The sequence below is a fragment of the Dermacentor silvarum genome, chromosome 10 (genome assembly GCF_013339745.2).
Source record: "Dermacentor silvarum isolate Dsil-2018 chromosome 10, BIME_Dsil_1.4, whole genome shotgun sequence".
Lineage (NCBI taxonomy): Eukaryota > Metazoa > Arthropoda > Arachnida > Ixodida > Ixodidae > Dermacentor > Dermacentor silvarum.
Genome location: NC_051163.1, coordinates 35,123,975 through 35,147,583, shown reverse-complemented (window position 1 = coordinate 35,147,583; position 23,609 = coordinate 35,123,975). Strand labels below are relative to the sequence as shown.

General features: G+C 46.0%; 1 protein-coding gene across 1 annotated transcript in view; it reads right to left on the bottom strand.

Moving 5' to 3' along the window:
• The window catches only part of LOC119431010 (protein tyrosine phosphatase domain-containing protein 1-like), a 100,798-nt gene that overhangs the window by 46,226 nt on the left and 30,963 nt on the right, over positions 1-23,609 (bottom strand). The window contains exon 2 of the mRNA XM_037698480.2: positions 1,666-1,812. Coding sequence (XP_037554408.1) covers positions 1,666-1,812 — 147 coding nt within the window. The remainder of the gene's footprint in view (positions 1-1,665; positions 1,813-23,609) is intronic.

The window sequence follows — 23,609 nt, the reverse complement described above, 5'->3', positions numbered from 1 at the left end:
AAACAAAACGCCCATCACTTAGGCGTAGTAGCGATACTACTTCATATTGGTGAGCCTTGCGCGCCGCCTCTTCGGCAAGGACATTTCCCGTAACTTCGTAATGACTTCTTAATGTTTATTGGTCAAGCCGGATTAATCATTCCTTTTCCAGAAGACATACAAAGTATAATCGCTTCTCTCATCGTGTTTGCGAACTTGCACCACATCATCGATTTGCATTCCGTGTGCAGCGAGATGTTGCATTGAGCAAGCAAACTGAGAAGAAAAAAAATTAAAACCTCATCATTGGTGGCATAAATATTTCCATACAAGACGTACCGAATTCATCGCGTAGTATACTATATACGGTAGCATTTCAGGCGATCATGATTACGAATGCCTCGGAAGTGTTCCAGCTGAATGCCCCTTCTACTCGCTACACACTGTATTCATGCATTATTCACGCAGCTCCCTCGGCGAATGGTGTGCAATCGATGTCTCAAAACAGGTCGTTTGTGCTTTTTTGCGCGAGGGTGTTTTTTGCTGTCGATAGCCTCACTTCGTTGAGCTCAGATGGAACGTATGCGTTTACGTTTATGTATGGAACGTATGCGCTTATGTATGCATTTCTTCTACGTATGCGTTTATATATCACTCATATGACGAGAGATATTTCTGGTTAACATCCCCGTCGTTGCTTTTATCTGTATACATAGGATGCTTTCCTCTTTTTTTTTTTTTTGAGTTAGCCCGGTGATGCCCAACGTATCGTATACGGTACGTTGAGTTTGATGCCGCTAAGTGCTGAATTAGGGGCCATCGCGACGGATGTGGAACATCCTTTCGACGGATGGCGTCGCGTAGTACGTGAACTTTATCAGCAGGCAGCTGACCAATAAACCCTAGTAAGCTACCTGAATGCTGCCCTCACTATAAAATTAACGCGATGGCCTGCGTCTGGCTGGCAAACACTCCCAGTGTTACACACATAAATACCCAAGAAATACCCAAAAATGTGGACGTTTGGGACAGACGCCGCCGTAAAACAATTGGTATAGCGCATCGCACGCGTAATCCCAAGGTTGTGGGTTCGGTTCTCACCGGCGGCCAGTTTCTTTTTTCGTCCACTTTCTCTTCCGTTTAGCTTATCATTTGTACACTTCAAATAAAAGTACAAATAACTTCTTCTATATGCTTTCCTTGGCTTCGTTATCAGTTGACTTCATATTGTAGTAATTTAAAAATTCGAGCCCCCTCGTTTCCCCTTCCTCTTAACGCTCGTCGAAATATGTAATGCAAGTGAATAAAAGCCTTTCATGAACCGACTATTTTATAAAGGTCATATCTGCGCAGCCGCAGTCATATCTGTGCAGACGAAGCCTCGCTCAACACCAGCCAACACAAGTCTTGCACACCCATGTACCGTCATTCCCATGGCGGCACAGCGCCCGTCAGGAAACTCGCATACACAGTGGCGCCAGTTTTTCCTCCTAGGTAATATTTCGAGAACCTAAATCCGCTACGCAAAGTTGCTCACCAGCTTAACACCTTAACCACAAACCAAAAGCACAGCATTAACCATAGCAAAAGCAGAACGAGACTGGCGACGCAACGGCATGACGTCGTATAGCAAAACTCAGATTGCTGAGCAGGCTACGCGCATGCGCGGCCGCGTCGTGTGCTCACCAATGAGAGTAGAGGCCAGTAATGGCGCAGTCCTGCGCCGGCCAATCAGCGCCCGCCTCGTACTTGCAGTGGGCGCCGCCGCAAAACACCTGACACTGGAACTCCCCTGGTGCGCTGCGTCGAATGCGCTCCGAGATCTTGGTGTAGCTGCGAGTCAAATAAAGTTAATTAATTAATTAATAATTAAAGATAAAGAAATGTTAACTTGCACTCGCATTACTTCACAGCCGTGCAGGCAGCGGCTGAAAGTTGTCTAATGAACGCAAAATAACGCATCATACACGTATTCATTAGTGTCCCTTAAATTAACTTGCAAGCTGAAAGAACTGATAATGATCTGCTATGACTATCTCGGCCGACTGAATTCCAAAGGTCTGATGGTTGAGATTCATTTTCTAGCTTTTTTTTTTTTCTTTTCCTAATGGAGCATTTGACTTATCATTAGGGAGCAAGCTGGCTGTGCTACAAACGTCGTTTATGTATTATTTACTTGTCGATAATATGAGCCTTTTCTGGGCTGCCACAGGGTGAGAGATGCGAACTCACAGCAAAACAATGATAATTAAGAATAATTATTTAGGCAACCAAACATTTCGATAGAAAGTGCAATAATTATTTTGACACTGAGGAGACATATTAAGGCTACATTTAGCTTTAAATTAACCAGCTACATAGCTATGGATAAGTAAACTTAAAGGTAGTTAATTAAATGTCTATAGTTATTTTAAGAAAGCTACATAGCTAAAGACAGCTTTAAATCTATATTGCAGAAATAACAGGTATAGAAACATTATTTTTGCTACTTCATCGCCATTAGAGCCCACTCATGTTCATACGGAAGCGTCGTTTGTTTGCCTGAACACATAAATGTATGTTCAACATCACGTGGCGGTTCCTCGCCCCCACATATCACCTTGACTGCCGCGCCATCTTTTGGGCGTTTGAAATGTGCAACACACTCATTTATCGTCGTCGGTGACGATGCAGAAGGCCGTCTCACATACTTATTTATTTATTTATTTATTTATTTATTTATTTATTTATTTATTTATTTATTTATTTATTTATTTATTTATTTATTTATTTATTTATTTATTTATTTGTCTTGTTTGCAACAAAAAAACGAAAAAGAAGCTAAAGGCCATATGGCCTGACGAATGCTCTTGCTCCTTACTCCTACAACAAATGGGCACGCAGACCCTAAGCAGCAAACAAATCGCACAGGCATGCCGAAATCAAGTCGAATATAGCGATACAGTGCAATATTTAAAAAAAAGAACATGTACTCAAAACTACAAAAATCCGACAGGGGACACTCAAGGTACACCTTCTTTCATGACACAACTGTATCTTGAATAGAAAAGAAAGAGAGAAGCAGAAAATCGAGGAGAGAAATACACAATTTATACTACGGCCTTCATTGACAGACTCAATATTGTTCGCAACGAGAAAATATTTATATGACTCATTCGAACCCTCCATAATTTCTTCATCATAATCATGTAGGCAATTTAGTAGTGAAGGTACCTCGTAACTGAGTAGTTGTTTTCCGTAATTCATTCTTATTTTTCGCATTCGCATATTGTGCCAACGGAACCTATAGTTGCATTAAAGGGTACATTCTTTATATACTGTGATTTGTTTGTTTAATGTATTGCATCAACTTGTGCATTGCGCTGCTCAGCACGAGGTTACGGGATCAAATCCCGGCCGCGGCGACCGCATCTCGATGGGGGGCGAAATACAAAAAAGCCCGTGTACTTAGATTTAGGTGCACGTTAAGGAACCCCAGGTGGTCCAAATTATTCCGGAGTCCCCCACTACGGCGTGCCTCATAATCAGATCGTGGATATGGACGTAAAGCCCCAGAATTTAGTTTAATTTTAATCAACCTTGTAGTAATACCTTCAACATAGAATATCTTAGTTAAAAACAGGCTGGTTCTAAAGTCTTGAATATGGCCATGATATCCCTCGAACGCACGTAAGATTCGTTTTTGCAGTATTGTCAGTTTATTATAGCTGTTTTCAAATGTAGGGGTGCACAGGCTAATATGCAATAGCTTAATCGAGAGTAAATAAATGCGTAGTATAAGGAACTTTTTGGCTATAGAGGAACGAGTGAACTCAGTCTGTATAAGCAGCCAACAGTTCTGCTTAGTTCCATAGAAATTTTGCCGATGAGTGTGTTCCAGGCCAAATCTTCCTAAAAACACACTCCGAGAAATTTGTGACATTTTACCTGCTCTATCGTCGCATCTTCAAAGAATAACTGTTTTACGATTATGTGGTTTATTAGTAGGATCTAATATCGTGTATATCATTTTGGAAGAATTCATTTGTAGCTTATTCTGTTGTAACTAGCAAGAGAGTTGTTTCAGGTAATTGTTAACTTTCAATTCCAGCTCTGTTATAGTTGTAGCTTTAAAGAATACATTAGTATCGTCTGCATACATAACTTATTGAGGAGACGTACACGGGGATGTCACAAACGTTTTAATATAAATTATAAGCAAAAGAGCTCCAAGAATTGATCGTTGTGGAGCACCCTTTGTGATTTCAGTGTAAGATGACACATCACTATTTATACTGACATTCTGATAACGATTGGTTAGGTAATGTCGTAAAAGTTCCAGAACGATACCTCGTACACCATACCGTTCCCGTTTTCGCGTTCATACATCGTGACATACGGAATGAAATGCTTTTCGGGGGTCCACAAATAAACCTAATGTCTGCATTATGTTTTCAATATTTGTTAGTACTTCATGTTTGACTTCAAGAAGAGTTGCTTCGCAAGATTTATTTATCTTGGAAACCACACTGGGCATGTCACTGATTACGTTATCTTAGTGAAATGCTTCTGTGATATAGCATTCAGGGCACTCTGGAACACCTTCGATAGAACAGGTAAAACAAATATCGGTCGGTAATGTGACATTAAATGTTGATCACCTTCGTTGTGAATTGGGCATACTCGTGCTACTTTCAGGCGATCTGAAAACGTACTGCTTTCGGACATTCTATTAATGATGTGAACTATGACAGGTGAAATTACATCTGCAATATATTTCATTGGTACTGGTTTAACATCATCATAATCTCCATACACATTGTTCTTGACTTTAAACAGTGGTTGCACAACTTCAGCAGATATGTAACAGGTGTAATCAAGACTGAGTTAGCAAGACTGAATTAGAGTTCAGGAGTGACTACAGCCTCTCTGCTATCGGGGTGCTGGGTAATGGAAACAAAATATTTAATTGAAAAAAAAATATTTTAAAAGAGTTGGTATACATATTAAAAGAAAGTAAAAAAATTAAAAGGAAGAAGTTGCAGTGAGTGACTGGTGAGATTAGAAAAGATTTTGATCGTAATTTTACCTCCTATCGCCGGTAATTAGGTAGCAATAAAATGTTCCGGACCAAAAGAAGGCAAACCTCGGACAATATTCAGAAGGAATTTCGTACGTTAGACCGGCATCGTAAGAACACTCTTTGGTCAAGCGTTGTAGCAACAATATTGTAGCAACAAAAAAAGCGTTCTAGCAAAACGACAAACAGTTTCTATTACCGAAAAGTTTATTCCTTAATTAGGCACCTGCGCCGAATTCACAAAGAAATTCGTACACACTACAGCCGTCTGCAGCACTACTACAGAATTACAGGTTCCGAGCAATCGCCGCAGTGAATATGTCGTCAGTCAGTGTGTCCAACCAACGATGGACAGTTTTCATGAACGAGCACTTTGCCAATTCGTCCAGCGTTCTCATCTTTCAAAAAAGAAAGGGGATGTCACACCTTTTTTCACGTCGATTACGAAGAATCTCTGCAAAAAAGAAAAAAAAAAAGAGCGAGAAAGAAGCGAGAAAGTTTATATTTTATACAAAAACGCTTGGTCGCTGATTACTTCGCCAAGCGAACCACCCGAGAAGAGGCGGTTTGTTTTCGCACTGAACGGGTGGGCTGTTACGTATACGTGTACGTTTCACACAAAAGAAGCGATAAAAGCAGGCGTGGAAACTCGACCTCGAAAATTGCTTTTCCCTCGCGACTCTCCCCAGTTCTTCGAACGAGTGAGCGCTACGGCGCACTTGGTCAGTTCCGCGCAGTGACCCGGATGCAGCAGCACTATGGCGGAATGAAACGCGAACGCTTTTTGTTGGCTTGCTTTCATACGTCGCGTTAGGAGACTTGAAAGGAGCTGAAGTGTTCAACTTTATACCGTAATTATTCTGTTCCATAACGCCAACAGAGGTCGTAGCTATAAGACTAGCATGGACGTGCGTTTTTTTTTTTTTTTTTTTTTTTTTTTAGCTATCCACTAACCACACACACACAGGGTAGACAGCCCACAGCAAGAGGTCCCCTAATATGTAAAAACATGGGGCTAATTCATTAAAAATAAAAAAAATTCTTGTTCGTAAGAACTCATTGCAATCTGCTGACCACTTTCACTGCTGTAAATAGTTCTAATGTACGTGGTGCTGGGTGAATAGAGACCGTAAATCGTGCCAGCAACGGGGTCGTTCAACATGTATGTGCGAAATTGATTGATTGATTGATTGATTGATTGATTGATTGATTGATTGATTGATTGATTGATTGATTGATTGGTATTAGCAGCCTTAAGGCTTAGCTACGAGAAATTTCGTAAAGGGTGGAGGGTGCATTTTGTACCTATATGAATTTTAGCCGCCAAAGCGCGGAGCCGAACCCTGGCGCTGATCTCGGTTTTAAACCATTCAATCTTTAGCGTCGCATTCTGAGCGGTCAGAACGCCCCGTCCAATACGTACCTATGCGTAAATAACGCAGCTGCTGCAGCATCACGCTGTTCTCCAGTTGGCACATCAAAACGTCGCCAGCATTGCGCGCTCTTTTTTTACGAAGCGCGGACATGGTCTCCAACTCCCATGTGGCCCAGTTGTTAGGTCACTGCGATGACGTCACTATTATTAGTGTGCCTGAACGCTCGATTATTTTTTTGCTTCTTGCGCTCGCGCGCAGTTGACGGGTGGCCATTTCTCCGGGTTGCGCCCTCTGTATACCACTGCATGCTCCTTTAGTGAACAACCCAGTGCGCGGGGGCGAAAAGAGAAAGGAAGAGAGAGAAAAAAAATTGCGTGGGTGAGCCCGACCTAGGAAAAAAAAAGGAAAACACGCGCGCGCGTAAAACAACACGTGCACTCGCCATGCCTGGCTTCCTCGCGAGGTCCTGCACAATGCATGCGGGGTGATCTGGACAGTTGCGAAAACGGCGTTGTTTAATAAGCGGCCCGCGTTGAATGTTTTAACTGCGCCGAGAGGCATGCCGGCCGCTTCGAAGCTGTCTCGACCACGCCCCCTTATTTCGCCTCGCTTTGCGTGTGTGTGTGTGTTGGAAGTAGAGGTTGGGTGAAATGTCCGGAGAGGTAAGTAGGTTGCATATTATCAGAAGGACCGAGCGCGCTGCGCCGATATCCGCCCACTAATTAAAATTGTCTGCGCGGAGAAAGTCGAGTCCAGAGGGCGGCGAAGAGGAATAAAAATGGGGAAGTGTACCGAATGTGGTGGGAGAGTGTCGTGTGCCGTACTATTGCGATGATAAGCCCCTCCATTTGATTCTCCATTTTGATTCCCCCTTTTTTTATTATTATTGTTTAATTAACTGCGCCGTTCAACGTGTCGAAACTGACGGAGTATACGGGGGGAGCTCCAAATACATTTTCACCACCATGGGATTTTTAACCGTGCACCCAAAGCAAGATATATTAAATTTTTTATCCTTGTTTTTTGTTATTTGCTTATTTATTCCGCCTCTCACCGAAACGCGATTGCCGCGGCCGGGTATCGAACCTGTAACCTTGCGCACAGCAGCGCAACGCCACAGCTACTCGGGCAACGCGGCGTATTTGTGTGTGTGTGGTGTGTGTTGTGTTGGTGTGTGTGTGTGTGTGGTGTGTGTGTGTGTGTGTGTGTGTGTGTGTGTGTGGTGATGGTGTGTGTTGGTGTGTGTGTGATGTGGTGTGTGTGTGTGTGGGGTGTTGTGTGTGGGTGTGTGTGGTGTGTGGTGTGTGTGTGTGTTGTGTGTGTGTGTGTGTGTGTGTGTGTGTGTGTGTGTGTGTGTGGTGTGTGTGTGTGTGTGTGTGTGTGTGTGTGTGTGTGTGTGTGTGTGTGTGTGTGTGTGTGTGTGTGTGTGTGTGTGTGTGTGTGTGTGTGTGTGTGTGTGTGTGTGTGTGTGTGTGTGTGTGTGTGTGGTGTGTGTGTGTGTGTGTGTGTGTGTGTGTGTGTGTGTGTGTGTGTGTTCTTTTTCTTTTTTTTCAGGAGGCCACTCGCGCTGAAATCGGGATAAGTAGTGGGATTTTCTTACTTCTGCAGGGGGGCTCCAGAACGAGCTAACGAGGCCGATACTTCTGTCGGGCTCAGACCGTGGAACCTATAATTTCTGTTTTATCTGCCCATTGTGTTGCATATAAGGTCAAACAACAGCGATTCCCGCTGCTGTCTTTCCTTTCTACGCTTTTTGATGGCGTTTTTTTTAAGCAAAGTCGGAGGAACCGTTTCGCGATCTGGCTTTTGTTTGTCGACGAAGTAAGCATGAAGAAGGAACGACACAAGCGTGGTTCCACAATCTGTTCGTCATCGCCGTGAGCACCATGCTGCGTTGTTCTTCCTTAAACTACAGCGCTAATGTCAACGAAACCCGCGCGTTGAAGCAAAGAAGCGCAACACACGGCTCCCGTGCTATAGCTGTGCTCGACGAATGGCATACAAGTGCCCCCCTCAGCCAGCACAAGCATTTTTAAATTGTCGGCCGTTTCGACCCGCTGCGAGGTATACTTAGCGTTTGCAATAGAGGGCACGTCGCGGATTTCTTGGTCGTTGATTGTCAACAGGCAACTTTTTGGTTCCATTACGTGGCACTGCTATAGATGTTGTAGCCGCGTGTCAAGTCCTGCGCTTCGATGTTCTACGGAGGAGCTGATGCGTGCCCCTCCTCAGAGACGGGAACCGAGTGCTCGTGTGAGGACGTACTTCCGGTCCAGGTCCAAGCATCGAAAAAAAAAAAACTGTTGGGCGCACGCAGTGGGGGTAAGGCTTTTGTTTGTAAATGAGCAATTTGGAAGGTTGTGGTGTGGTGATTCAGAGTGTCTTCCCCTTTTGTTCCTTTCTTAATGACGCAGCCACTTTGCTCGTCCCCTGCCCTCGCTCCTACGGTGTGAGAGCGGAGGAAGGAGCGCAATGACGTAATACGTAATGCATTTGGTGCGTCCAATTAGAGTAACGGTGACGAAACGCGCCTAGTTTTCTGTTTCTCTCTCATCCTCGTTCGCCTCCTCTGTTCATTGCGTGTTTGTGACGCGCTCCCTTCCCATCTCCTTATTTTGTTTTCTGTTCTTTTTTTTTTTTTGTTAAGTGTACTTAAGGAGAGGCTACCTGGGTAGTTGTGCTCATAATATGCGTAACAGACATGACGTTCAGAAGAAAAAAAAATGAAGCTTGGGCATTTACGTTGACAGATGGCACGTGCTTTTAGTAAAATGTAGATGTTCACACAGTAGTGAATATTCACGCAACATAAATGTTCGTACGTAGGGAAGGCACGAAGAGGACTTGACTGCCTCTTGGGCCTGATGATCGGCGGCGACAGTGTTCGAACAGTGCCTTTACGGTCACTGGACGATCCTCTAGTCGCACTCGCGTACCGTCGTACTCGGACACAAGGGTAACGGAAAACACGAAAACACAAGGAAGCACGTGCAAAACGAATATCCGTAATTTAAAACGCTCTTGATTGTGCGTTATTCTTTGTCGTTATCCGTATACGAGGGTTTCGGCAAAGCTACGGTGCTTTGGATATACGACTACCATTACTAGGGATAATTTTGGGTCCATGGCCGTCAGAAAACATTGCGACACATCACGACACGCGCTGTAGTACAATGCTCGGAGGAATCAGAAATATCGAAAAACGTCACTCTCTCTCCCATTTTATTTCTCCGCTATGTGTTAGAGCCAAATGCGCTCGACAATTTACTGAACGAGCAGCAAGGTACAAACTGTTTCCTGTCATCGGACCGTCCGAGTGACGTAATCCGGCGGCGATCGCGTGAAATGCGCGTCATGAGGTTGCGCGAGCTCATTTTCTGCAACTGAAAAAAAGTAAAAACTCCGGCAGGACTCATCTCACGACGATTGCCGACGGTAATGCGATTATCATTCAAGCAATGTAGCGATGCACCGTTGGTTCGGCTGTATGCGACAAGCACCGTGCGGAATCGGGCCAATTTGCTATGACATTTCATTGCCAAGGTCGGCCGGGAGCGCGACGCCATGACAACGACTGTTGGAGGACGACGGAATGACAAAAGGTGGAATGACGTCGATGGATCATGGAACGACGGCACGACGACGGTGAGATGATTCTGAACTGATGACAATGGCACATCGACGAGAGCGTAACGACGTCAGTATGAGTGACAGTGGAATGAAGACGAGTGTATCACGATGGCTACTGTATGGCGGCGATTGCGTGACGACGACGGTATGACGGCGACCGAACGATGAAGGAACGATGACGATCGAAAGACCACGACGGCATAACAATGACGGTACGGCAATAAATGCATGACCTTGACTGTCTGACGACGACGCAGTGTAGACGATGGCATTGCAACGGTGGCATAATCGCGATTGAATGACGATAGCATGATTACGATAGTATGAGAAAAAGAAATGACGTCAGTGGCACGGCGAAGGGGATATGACGACGACGGCAAGACGGCAATGTCAATTCTCGGAGTGACTCGACCCACCACGAGGGCAGCACGACAACAAACGCATACCAAGTGGCTCAACCTAGCAGACAACTTGGGCCACTCAGTCGGCGTAAGAGGATGGATGGATGGATTGATTGATTGATTGATTGATTGATTGATTGATTGATTGATTGATTGAGTGTATTTTTTCTTTGGGGGGCGGGAACTAGTCAAGCTGTGTGTTTCAGCTTTTTTCCCTTACTTCCCCCATCACGTTGATGGAAAAAAATAAAGGTTATTATTATATTATATTATTATTATGAATGGATGGATGGATAGGATGGATGGATTCGATGGATTAGATGGATGCATGGATGCATGCATGGATTGATGCATGCATGGATGCATGCATGGATGCATGCATGCATGGATGGGTGGATGGATAGATGGTTGGATGGATGGGATTGGATTGGATGGATTGGTTTGGATGGCTTGGATGGATGGATTGAATTGGATGGATTTGGAAGGTACACCTCCATGGCGTGATCGAGGTGGAAATGGTAGCAGTAGCGGTAGCAGGCAGCTAGCCTGCTACCAGGCAGCCATGACTGGTCGCGACATCTTGTGACAAGATGTTTAACTAGAATGCGTTATAAATATTCTGCGCGACTTCTTTTGTCGGAAGAAAAGTCTACCTATCTTCTTGGTGGTTAAAACTGCAGTTGACGCATTCGCCACAGTGCAATGAGTACAACGTGTCTTCGATGATGTAAATCATGTTTCAAGCGTTTGCATGAGCATTCGTCCATGAAGAGCTGGTCTGAAAACCTGCTTTAAATGTACGTTGCAGCTTTCTTGAGCTGCACCGTGTACTTTCGCCTCAAAACAGTGCCACTGATAGGGTTCGGTGCGCATTGAAGACGCTCTATAGTCTTCATGTGGAACACTATTATGGACCAGACACACTAGGTGCCTGCTATCATGTCTGCTTGTTGTGTGCATGTGCATACAGTGGAATCTAGTTGATACAATATTCACGGAAACCGGACAATAAAGCGTATCATCCGATCATCGTATTAAGCAAAGCAAGCTCCAAAAAGTATGAAAATAGGCGTACTCGAGGACAAACTCAATAGCAAAGGTTCGTGTACGTGGCGTTGAAAGATATTCATCACTCGGCGCCACACAAACCGCAGCCAGCGCACTTTTATTCAGCAAAGTTCAAATAGCTCGTCAGTTTTGCGCTGAACTGTCTTGCTTTCAATATCAGTAAAAAGTTTTCGTGGAAGTTAAAAAATGCAACCGCCACTTTCTCACTCAACTGAGCAGCGGCTCACCGCCAGCCGGTGGGGCCGCACTGCCGCAGCAACGTTTTAGCCCCGGCGGTGCGCCGCGTGCGTTCTTTCTCCAGTGTGGCTGTGGCTTAACACGTTCTTCGTGGGTCTTTAATTGGAATGTTATTTAAGATTGTATAATGGAATATAAAGCTATTATATTTAAAATACCACAAAAAGCCCACTTCTGCAATCGTATTATCCAATTTAAGGCGAAAACGTGATCGTGATAACTGTATGAGAGAGAGAGAGAAATGAGATGCGAAAGGCAGGGAGGTTAACCGGAAGGTATCCAGTTAGCTGCCCTGCGTTGGGTCAAGGTTAGGGGACGTTGGCCGGGAAAATCATATATACCGAAGAACTTCTTATGCAGGATCGTATCAACCAGATTCCATTGTATACGTATGAATGTGTCGTTTAATGCATTGCCCTTGTGGCATGGACTGCGGCATGATATAGGTGCATCGCCAGGCAAACTTATCCGGCATTCATTAAGTGACGCATCTCGCTCTCGTCACTGCGGCAACACAAAACCTTATTGGAATAAGTTATGCCCAGCTTGGTTTACTAGAGCCTGACAAGAAGCCGGAAGCGGAAAATGTTATTCCGGAATACGTTTAGGCGCCGCCTTTAACAACGGCAAGCCTCTTACGCCAGGCGGAACACTCTCTAATGAGACACTCATATTAAGAACAGCGCAAAAAAAAAAAAAAAAACACATGGATTGGAAAGAAGACGAGACGTCGTCGTCTTTTCATTTATGTGTTTGCGCTGTTCTTAAGATGAATCTTAACCAACTCGCTCAAACGTCTCCTCTCCTGATCTCTAATGAGAACTTCACGCAAGGGGTCGGGTTCGGCGGCACCAGTATCTAGAAGGTGGCTGGCTGTAACCGCGTAAACGCGGTATACCTAACTTGGCAAGGCCAGTACGTTCATGCGCATGTGCGTGCGTGCGCCTCTCTATACGTACGACACCAGACGCTAGCGGTGCGCTAACCGCAGACGTGCGGTGGGTGCCGAATGCTATGCGGGGAAGCCGACCGCAGCGGCGGTGACCGTGGCGAGAAAGACTACGAAGAGCGAATGGCAAAGGAGGAGGGAAGCCTTGCCCAACTATAAACCACTCGATGGATGGGTACTGGTTGTCGCAGGCTTGGGCGACCTTGGTGCCGAATGCAAAAAAAAAAAAAAAAGGGAAAGCCGGGAAGCGGGCGTTTGTTGGCCAGATTATTGGAGCTACGTTTTCGTTGGTGCTCAAGCGTGTTGAACTATAACGCTCACGAGTGCGTTGTTGTCTGACACTGGCACGCGTGCGGTCTCGCGGAAGAAATATGCCCGTCACGGCGATCTAGTTCGTACTATAACCGTCGAGAGAGAGAGAGAGAGAGAAAACATATCCGTTGATTCTGCATGCAGAGATTTCCGCAAACAAAAGCCATCGCGGCGATGTAAGCTGTGCAACCGTTAAGGCTTCACACGTTTCAAGCAAATTTGGAGCCGATAAGGAATAAGAAAGAACTAGAACTCTCAATTGAGCTAGCTGGCGCATATTTTTGATCAAGTTGAGCGTGCGGAAAACGACCGTTAAGCGCCTGCTCCTGAGCAAAAGTATAGAGACCGTGGATTTCACAACAAAGTGCTTTTCTTCTATGTCTGTGAATGAATGTAACTTGAATTAGAGGACTGCAGTTGCGAACTTTTCGGTGCATTCGTCGCTGTCAGTTTGTGGGTCTGAATAACGAGTAAATTAAGGTTTTTTTCGGATAGCCTGTGGTCTGTATATACTTTTGCTCAAGAGTGTACATTTGTCCCGTGGCTGTTTGTATGTGTATAGCAATGGTTTCCTTCATGCTAAACTTAGCATAAAAGTAAGAGAGACATTAGTTAAAAGGAAAAGTTTCCCAAGAACATCGTCGTGGTGTACAAATATTGCATAGAAGTGAGGAACTCCTGGCGAAGAAGTATTAAAATTCCTAAATTTCAAGACGCTTAAGTGGCGACAATCAGCTGGCTGACTAAAATGATAAGTGATGACTTAGTTCGAAAAAAAAAACTAGATTCGAGGAATGGTTGAGGTCCCGTAAATTGCAATCAGGGTGTATAAAAAGCAAGGCTCTGGAGGTTTTGGCGCGCAGTGAAGAGATAGGAAAGATACACCATCAGTTGTGGAAATGACCATTGGCTGCTCACCCTAGGTAACGAGGTTGCCCTGAAAAAATGGTGACAAGGTAGTTTTCAGGAATATTTCAACTTCAAGAAGCTGACGAAGGGAGCGACTGATAAGGCCAAGTAGATTAACAGCGTTATAGTGCATGTGCAGACGTGGCTGAGAGCGAGATGACGTCGTACCGACGTCGTTACAAAATCACGTGATCAACAGTGGTCGAACAAGCAATGTAGCTAGAGCCAACGTTTCGACAAGTCGACTTGTCATCATCAGCGTCTGTTTGGGCAGGGAGAGAGGATAGCACAGAGGATAGTGTATACGATGGCCATTATTTGTATATTTCGCCGTCAGTGTCAAAGAAACAAACGGATAACTCTGGAGCTGTCAGTCAGTGCGCAAACGACTGTCACCCACCAACAGTACTACTTGCGCAAGCGTGGAGAATGATTTCTTCAGCGTTGCGAGTCACGTTTCCGCTGCTGCCCATAACGACATTCGTGCTTTCGTTATGGCCCTGTGGGCCTCTTGGCTATTCCACAGATGGCTCCGCCTTCTGTGATTGGCTTGGCTTTTTTCTTTATCTGCTTGGGGACAGAGTAATTCCAGGCTACCGAAATGGCATTTATTACAGACTCGATAAGAACGCAAAAAACCAACGGGGCGAGCCACTCCGCCGCTTGACGTCTTTCCATACGAACCACAGAACGGGCGAAGTCTAGAGCTTTGCTGTCACTTTTTTTTTTCGCACTTGCACTGCAGGCACGTGATATTTAAATGACACTCTATAGCGTTTCCGCTTTGCGTGATATGCAGTACGTACGTCACCTTGATAAGCTACCGCGAGATACCATTCACCCGCCGTGGTTGCTCAGTGGCTATGGTGTTGGGCTGCTGAGCACGAGGTCGCGGGATCGAATCCCGGCCACGGCAGCCGCATTTCGATGGGGGCGAAATGCGAAAACACCCGTGTACTTAGATTTAGGTGCACGTTAAAGAACCCCAGGTGGTCTAAATTCCGGAGTCCCCCACTACGGCGTGCCTCATAATCAGATCGTGGTTTTGGCACGTAAAACCCCATAATTCAATTCAACCATTTGCCCTCTGGCACACACAGTCTCGTTAGCTGAGTGGAATACCGCACATAGCCGTGCCAGGCTGCACAGACTTAGCTGGAACGCTGACCTCTGCCCGGACTGCAGCGACACGAGGCATCTCTTCAGTGTCGGCTGTGGTTGGGAGTTGCAACAGGAGTGCTAATTCAGCTCTAATTGAAACGGCTGACAGTCCTGCATGTGACCTCTGCGGCTGCGAGGAGAATATTGACCACCTTCTGTGCCACTGTTCTGGATTTGACACGCAAAGACAATCAATGTCCAATTCATTGAGGCGACTCAGATGGTCGTCCACAGAGCGTACGGACGCTACTGGAACGCAGTCTTCACCGATCGTCAGCCAGAAGAAGCGATTTCGTGCTTTTTAAGAACGACTGGCTTGCACGGGAGCCTTTGACTGCGCGGTGCTGTCCACGCACGTGCACACATTCACTGAATTCCTCTCTATCTCTTTACCTCTCCCTTCTTTATATTCGCATTTTCCCTTCCCCTAGTGTAGGGTAGCCGATCGGACAATTTTGTCGTTAACATCTGTGCATTCTCGCTTTTTTTTTCTCTCAGTCTCCCATTGCGCATGAGCGTGTTATACCGCGCACTACCGCGGCAGATACGGCCGGGTAACCTGGATTGCGTGACAAGACAGTTCATAGGCCGTTAGCATCCGTCCACATTCGCCCTTCCTACTTGTACGAGGGACTACACTTGCACAGCATAGATTATTTTGCGACATTGTAATATTTAACTGTATCTGTACAGTTAAACTAATATGTAAAACCAGTGTAAACCATAAGTCATTGCATGCTGTAGGCCTCTATTCGCGTCTCGCAAGTTATCTGATTAGTCAAGATTATTCCGCTATACAATCGGCGTCAACATTCGAGAAAGTTTCGATATATGAAGGCGTGTCTTGCGCCAAGCGATAACATTGTAAAAGCTGCCAGCCGGTGAAAAACATATCTTGGAAAAAAAAGTTTAACAATGCACACGTCTTAAAGTACCGGTTCATAGTATAACCATCTCTCGGCTTTTACACAGATTTGAAATATGCGTTTGTGTAATGAATACATTACTAGTTGGCATTAACTTGGTATGCAAATATGTTTTATCGCCTTCTTATTTCCAAACAACGTCACTTTTCAAATCATCTCACGTTCATCGTGTTTCTCCTCTTAATTTTTTAAGTTTGTGACATTTAGGTTATTGCGCGCGGTTGCCTCTTTCAATGTCATGTGAATATAAAACATGGGAATTATTGTCATTTCAGCGCAACCACAACAACATTTATTGAATACAAAAGCGCATTGTGAATGCTTGTGCGTTTGCTTCTTCACCGGTGAATTACGTGTTGTTAGAATGAAATGATACAATTAAAATTACCCCGCCGTTGATGCTCAGTGGCCACATGGCGTCCTGCTGGTGGGCACGAGGTCGTGCGTTCGAGTCCTGGTCGAGGCGGCCTCATTCCGATGGGGCGCTGAATGCAGTAACGTTTGGGTACCGCGCTTTCAATGGACGTCAAGGGCCCCTCACCAGGACTTAGGCATTGCAACGTGGCAAGCGTGGCACGTAGATCACGCGGGTGGCAATCACGTCATCAAAAACCAAGCGGCGGCGCAGCGCGAAAAGCGCTGAAATCTTGAAACAGAGGCCCGCGCCCCCCTTCCTCTCGAGGGAACCTGGCTTCATACCGGAGAGTCAACGTCCCACGCGCAGATGCCTCTACGTAAGACGCACTGCCTGCAACGTCACCGATTATGGCACGTGACCTCGGTAACTCGTTCAATACAGAAGGCGCAATAGCTCCATTGGGAGTGTGCCGCGGAGCAAAGACAAGTAAGACACGTAAAAACAAAGGAGGCGTAAAAGGCAGGGAAGAAAATGGGAGGACGCTTAAGCTTCGCCTTTAAGAGTGGAACGCGATAGCGTAATCGGGCCCCGTTCGCGTCGCATTTTCTTTTATGAGTAAGCTTCACTACAACACAGAACGTGGGAAAGCCAGCTTACAAAGATCATGCTTACATCGATCCCCTTAAAGTCGGCTTCACTTTTAAACAGAAATGCATTGCTGGGAAGACATTTTTCCAGGGGCAATATAAGTCGTCTTAAACTAAAATATGAAGGCCCTAAGGCCTTGTTTTAGTATTTTATTAATTGTTTGCTATTTCCCCGACGCGCGCGCGTGTCCAAAACGCATTAGGCAGGCTAAGTCCCAATTTGACCTGCTGAGGATGCGAGCGCCATCTGGATAGGATTTTCGCAAGTAAACTACCCGAATGCGCCGCTGTTGGTATGGTAGAAACGCTGGAAAAGGGATTTGTGTTTGAGTATCCTCGTAACAGAATTAAGTTTTCTCGTACATTCAAATTACAATCCGACGCCAGCATGTCTGTAGGTTGTGGTTAAGTCGTACTTTACCATTTTTCTGTGAGAAATTCAATTTTGTTCATTAACACATTGCGCCATGCGGAGGGCCTGCGCGGTCGGGGTGGTTCGGGGTGATTGTCTCCGCCACAGACGCCGGCGCTTACGCCGACACCGGATTTTCTACGACACGGGTCCCTTAACGCTATCGCGTTAAAAAGGCGCTTGACGGACGCTAGTCCAAGTAGGTGAGAGTTGGCAGTGAAGCTTGCCTCCTGGAAGAATGAAAACGCGACAATTAAATGTCTATTTTCTCCTCTAATAATCAACCAGTTTAAAAACTGCTATGGTAAGACACGCCCTAGACGGCGTCCGACAACTTGCTGTGTACAGGTATAACTGAAATTTGAAATGAGGCCTCGTGAGGGGCCCTTTAAAGAACCCCGAGTGGTCAATATTATTCTGGAGACCTCCACTACGGTGTCACTCATAACCAACTGCGCAGTTTCGAGACGTTAAATGCAATATTTGATTACAGATAAATGAAATGAGGATTAATTCTGGGGTGATAGTGACGGTGGTCCAAGAGGGCTTAGCCACACAGCCTGGGTCGCGACCACAGCTCCGGCTCAGTGCCTCTTGCTGAGTTTCTAAAGACTTGTCACCTTGTTTGTGTCAGTTCACTGCTTTCTCGCAGGAATTTCAGTGCAGTTTTAATCTCCTTCCACTTAGTTCTTGCTACGTGTGGAGTGACTTTGCAAATATTTACAATTACCTTAAAGGAACGGCGTGTCACATAAAATAACAAAGTAAATGGAACCCCGTTTCATGTACTCGAACCTATCACTTTTTTAATACAAAAAAAATCATTGACTACATTAATTCAAGGCGTCTCTTATATATATATATATATATATATATATATATATATATATATATATATACAGGGTGTTTCAGCGAACACTTTCAAAAATTCTTAAAGGTTGCCTGTGGCAAATAGCACAATTCTCGTTAATGAGCTGGTCTACTCGAAGAGGCGGACATTACTGAATACGTCAATGCATACGCCAATGCATTTCTTCGCAAAGTTCGGGAATTAATATCTCAAAACTGGTGTCATCCTCAGAATTAATTTGAAGTGGATCCGTCTTGCGAACTACACGGCTACAATTTGTAAATTGCAATATGGACCATCAGGTAATTAGCTAAAAACTTAATTATTAATTTTTGGCAATTAGTTGATTATGCATTTCAATTTCTTGTGCAAGTAATGTCCGCCTCTTCGAGTAGATCAGCTCATTAACTAGAATTGGGCTATCAGCAGCAGGCAACGTTAAATAAATTTTGAAAGTGTTCGCTGAAACACCCTGTATATGTGTGTGCCCAGTAAAATTGTAGTGCAGGTGTGCCGCTTTTCACGGTGATCTGTACTGCTAGCAGATGTTACAGCTAGAAATGGAATACAAAGTGAGACAATCGGGGCATCACAGACCGACGGTGTAGACTCAGACACGGCTAAGCGTACTCTTCTATGTGGCGTGAAACACGCAACGCCATTCGAACGTGCATATAGTCACAACATACGAATAAACAGAAAACGAAGCCAGTGAACTGTCTGTCATTTCGTTTGGTTGTGACTAACCAACAATTGATGCCCTCGGATCCATTTATTCTTCTCCAACGTACACATATAGCGCGAAAAAGCAAATAACGATGTAACCACTATCGAGCAACGGTACTTGGAAAGAACCTTAAGAAGCGCGTATTGCGACACGGACGAACAAAGGCTCGTACACACACATACACACAGGTACTTCTTCGGGTGGAAGAAGCGCCTGTGTGTGTGTGTTTATATATGTACCTTTTTTTTTTTTTTTTCTTCCGTGTCCAGGGGCGGTATTCTGTAAGAGTCTACTTAGTGGACTGTCCATTTCGGCTGTCTCTGATTGGCTGCTGCTTCACGAGCAGGAAGGAGACTGGCTGGCACCTTCCTGCTCGTCAAGCAGCAGCCAATCAGAGACAGCCGAAATGGACCGTCCACTAAGCAAACTCTTACAGAATACCGCCCCAGTTCGCAGTTTTAACGTTCTTGTCGGTTACTAACATACCCAAACTGCCACACTAGAGTACTTGGAAAGCTTCACCGAAACGCAAGCAATGCAAGTACCAGTTCGTCACGCACAAATAGCTTGTCGTCAATAAATCCCTCCGTCGACCCGAAATTACCGCGAAGATAAACAAACCGCGTCCCTTTTATTCCTCATTCCGGCCGGGTCTCCTACGCTAAGCACATCGTTCATTACGAGGTACCGTTGAGCAAACGTGCTTGAGCAATGCCGCCGCACACGCCGTCGCCCTCGAACCCCTCCCCCCCTCCACCCACCCCTGTCGAATAGCGTCGCAATAAACTAAGAACAACAAGAGCAAAAAAAGGAGGAAAACCTAATTAGTGACACTCTCCGTGCATGCATTACTCGATGCGCTTCGCTCCGTGACCGAACGCGGTCGCCATCTCATTTCCTTCAAAAAGCTCGCCGCCAGAATCTACCCGGGTGAGAGAGCGTGTACGCAAACGGCGTCGTGTCCGAGGTCGGAGTAGACCAGAATCGCCACGCTCGCGAGCCGCCGCCGCCAAGCGCAAGCTCCCCTCCCTGGCATCATCGTCTCAGCAAGTAATAATGACCCTGCGCTCCTCTCTCGCTCAACCCTACCCCTCCCCCCAAACGAGGGGGTAAATATAAAAGTAAACAATTTCTCAGTATGTACCGTATTTTCCGGACTATAGTTCCCGGACAACGAATATTTAAGTGTAGAGATTTAGTTTCGTTCGGACTGCATATGGGTGCGGTATGTACATTATTTTTTTTTAATATCATACGCATGAGGCCCGATCGGACCTGCAACTTATCACCTTGTTAAATTACATATCGAGATCTACCACACACTGGTGAAACCGACATACATGGTGAAACTGACTGCATACCTAGAGCGGACAATCTGAATTCATTAAAAACTGTGTTTCAACCAAAATTAGTATCTACGGGTGCGGACTATCTAATGAATATCTTTCTTTTTTACTTTAAGCCTCAATTTGGCCCCATCGGACTATATCACGCAGCGTGCGGATTACACTCCGGAAAATACGACCCCCTCTTCCTGCTCGCCAGCCCCGCCACGCTCGACTCCGCGGCGCTGTCCTCCGCACCGCACGCACGCACCTCGACCCACACCTCCCTTCCCGTATAGACGCTTCTCAATCTAACCGCGCTCAGCAGCCAGTCTCACACACGGGAGCTTCGGTGCGAAAGTGTCTGCTGCCGCTGCCTGCAGCGCGCCCGCTTGCTTGCGTGTGTTTGTACATGCTTGTATGTTCCGAGAGCGCACGCACGCATTGGTATTCCGGCTCGACGAGATGGGAGCTCGAGCGTGACCGCTGGCGACGAGGCGCTGCCCGCCACTGCGTCCCGACCCCCCCCCCCCCCCCCCCGGCTTTTCGTACATATGACCGCCAAAGCCGCCTTCCCCAAGCCCCGGCCCCGGCGCAGTCCGTAGCCGGTTTTTGCTACGCGCGATGCCTGACCGGGCCGGCCTACCTCTCTGCCTCGCCTTCTGCCGCGCCGCACATTGCTTATCTTGATAAACAGTAGCGAGTCTTTCGTCGCGAGAGGCAGCAAAAACGCGGGTCCGGCATGTGATCGTGGGCGGAGCGCTGTGCTGCATTCCGCGCATGCGCTGTTTCGCGCAAGCTTAGAAGGATGCCGCAAGTATCTGCTGTTCGTGGTTGCTGGTGCCTTAGTGACGTGTAGCGCTGTGTGTGTGTGTGTGTGTGTGTGTGTGTGTGTGTGTGTGTGTGTGTGTGTGTGTGTGTGTGTGTGTGTGTGTGTGTGTGTGTGTGTGTGTGTGTGTGTGTGTGTGTGTGTGTGTGTGTGTGTGTGTGTGTGTGTGTGTGTGTGTGTGTGTGTGTGTGTGTGTGTGTGTGTGTGTGTGTGTGTGTGTGTGTGTGTGTGTGTGTGTGTGTGTGTTTTATGACCCGAGAGAGGGAGAGGCTGGTTTTAATAGGAAGCTGCGGAGAGGTAGAAGAGATGAAGCGCAGTGGAGGTTAACCAGACGGTGGCAGGTCCGGTTTGCTACCCTGCTCTGGATGAATGGAACATAGGGACACCAAGAAAGAAGGAAGGGGAAAGAGATAACCTAATTAAGCGCGCACCTAATTAAGAGACTGGGATTTTAGCCTTACGGATGGCTTCGCATCCAGCGCTGCTCGGCGAGAATAATGGATTACAAAGTGATTACAGATCACACAGAGTGGTTCTTGCACACTTTGTGAATAGCTTTAATGAGTATGTGCGAACAACAACCTGAAGTGCTATATGCGTGCGCACTGAAATTTTTTGTCGCAGAAAAACCATTACTTGCAGTGTAAGTGGCCATGACCTTGAAAAATGACACACCAACGAAGGCCACAGCAAAGCGTCCCGTATAGACGCAGCGTTGCGTGTTACTTTCGCGCGGCAGAACTGCGAAGAACGACACACTGGTTGCAAGAAAAAAAAAGCATCTAAAAGAGTGCTTATGATGAATGGTCATTTTTCCTCTACCCTGTCCCGCTGAATCAAGTGCCAGTGTACCTGGAAGTCGCCATTAAGGACGCATGAAAACATCAGTACAACGAATGACGACGCCGAGCGAATCAATTAGTAGATGACACACAGCGCATGAGGCGTTGTGCGTGTTACCTCATCTCGATGCATGGTTGCCGTCTGTATTCACGCTCAACGCACCTTTTCCTCTTCGTACGTGACCGTCACGTGACCCTCAGTTCAGATCCTTTCTCCCCGTAGTGGTGGACACGTAGCAGCGGCTGATTCTTGTACACGCTTATGATTTTGCTTCGGTTATGCTTGGTGCACATTTTGCACTTGGTTTCCTGGCGCATTTATACGTCATCTCTCTGGGATACCGTGTTGGAGTCCCCTTCACCTGCCGTGGTGACTCTGTGCCTGGTCCGTACCGAGCGAGTCGATTCTTGCACGACCACGTGGTCGCGGGTTCAGTTCAGATTTATTTCCTTAAAGGCCCCCAGGAATGGGGGCCTTTAAGGATTACATTTCTAATAAAAAAAGCAACAGCGAAGAATATTTAACATTGAAGATGATCAATTACGCGTTCTTGGAAAGAAGATGCTCGACCTTGGCAGGGAGTTCCCCGTCACCTTCCCCTTGACGCATTTCCCTGCCGTGGTGGCTCGGTGCCTATGACAATGGTTCTGCTAAGCGTGTCTTCGTCACGTGGTCACAAGTTCGACTGACGGCAGGGAGTCGAACCCGAGACTTCGTGCACAGAAGCACATTGCCATAATCATCTGAGCCACCGCGGCGGGTTAATGGGACTTCTAACATGGTATCTCGGAGAGATGGCGCGTAAATGCGTCGTCGAACCAACTGCACTACGCACCAAACAGAAAGAAGGTCAAATTAAAAAGTTACGAATTTTCGCGCTGTATTTTTTACCGCGGATACTTGCATTACTGCAGTTCCTGAAGCCGAGAAAGTTCGGTGAGCGGGTGTAGTTTCGGTATGCATCTGTGCAGTTGTTCATTCGATCAATCAATCAATAAATCAATCAATCAATCAGTAGTGAAGACTGATACATCCCCAACAGGCAACTGGGATAGCACTGCCCCTGGAGCAGCAGCAGTAGCCACTTTCAACCGGAAAGTGTAATTTTGCTTCCATTAAGAAGCGAGGGCGTGAAGGAGAAACAAACGACGCAGAACAGATACAACGACGCAGTACAATAGAGGAAGGTTAAATCTAAAAACAATAAAATCAACTCACCGCCACTTGCTCTAATGTGGTCAGAACTATTAAGCCACTCACCTTGAACCTAAACTATACCAGAATACAGACTCTTACCAAGCAACGCTTATGTAACGTATACAATTATATTTTTTTTTCTGCACGACACACCTCGAACCAAAACAATACCAGATACAGTCTCTTTCTAAGCGACGCTTGTAACGTACAAATATAATTGTTTCTTTTCTTTCTTTCTTTTTTCTATATGAATTACCGTCGTATTACCACATGAACATTGACAATTCCGCCAGTGCGCCGCCGAAAGAAGCGAGATACCCTTTGCTCAGGGCGCCGAGGCGGCTTTTGTTCGGTCCGGACACCACACGATGCCCTCCCCAAAATAATTGCACGGCTGACCTCTCCGGTAATCAT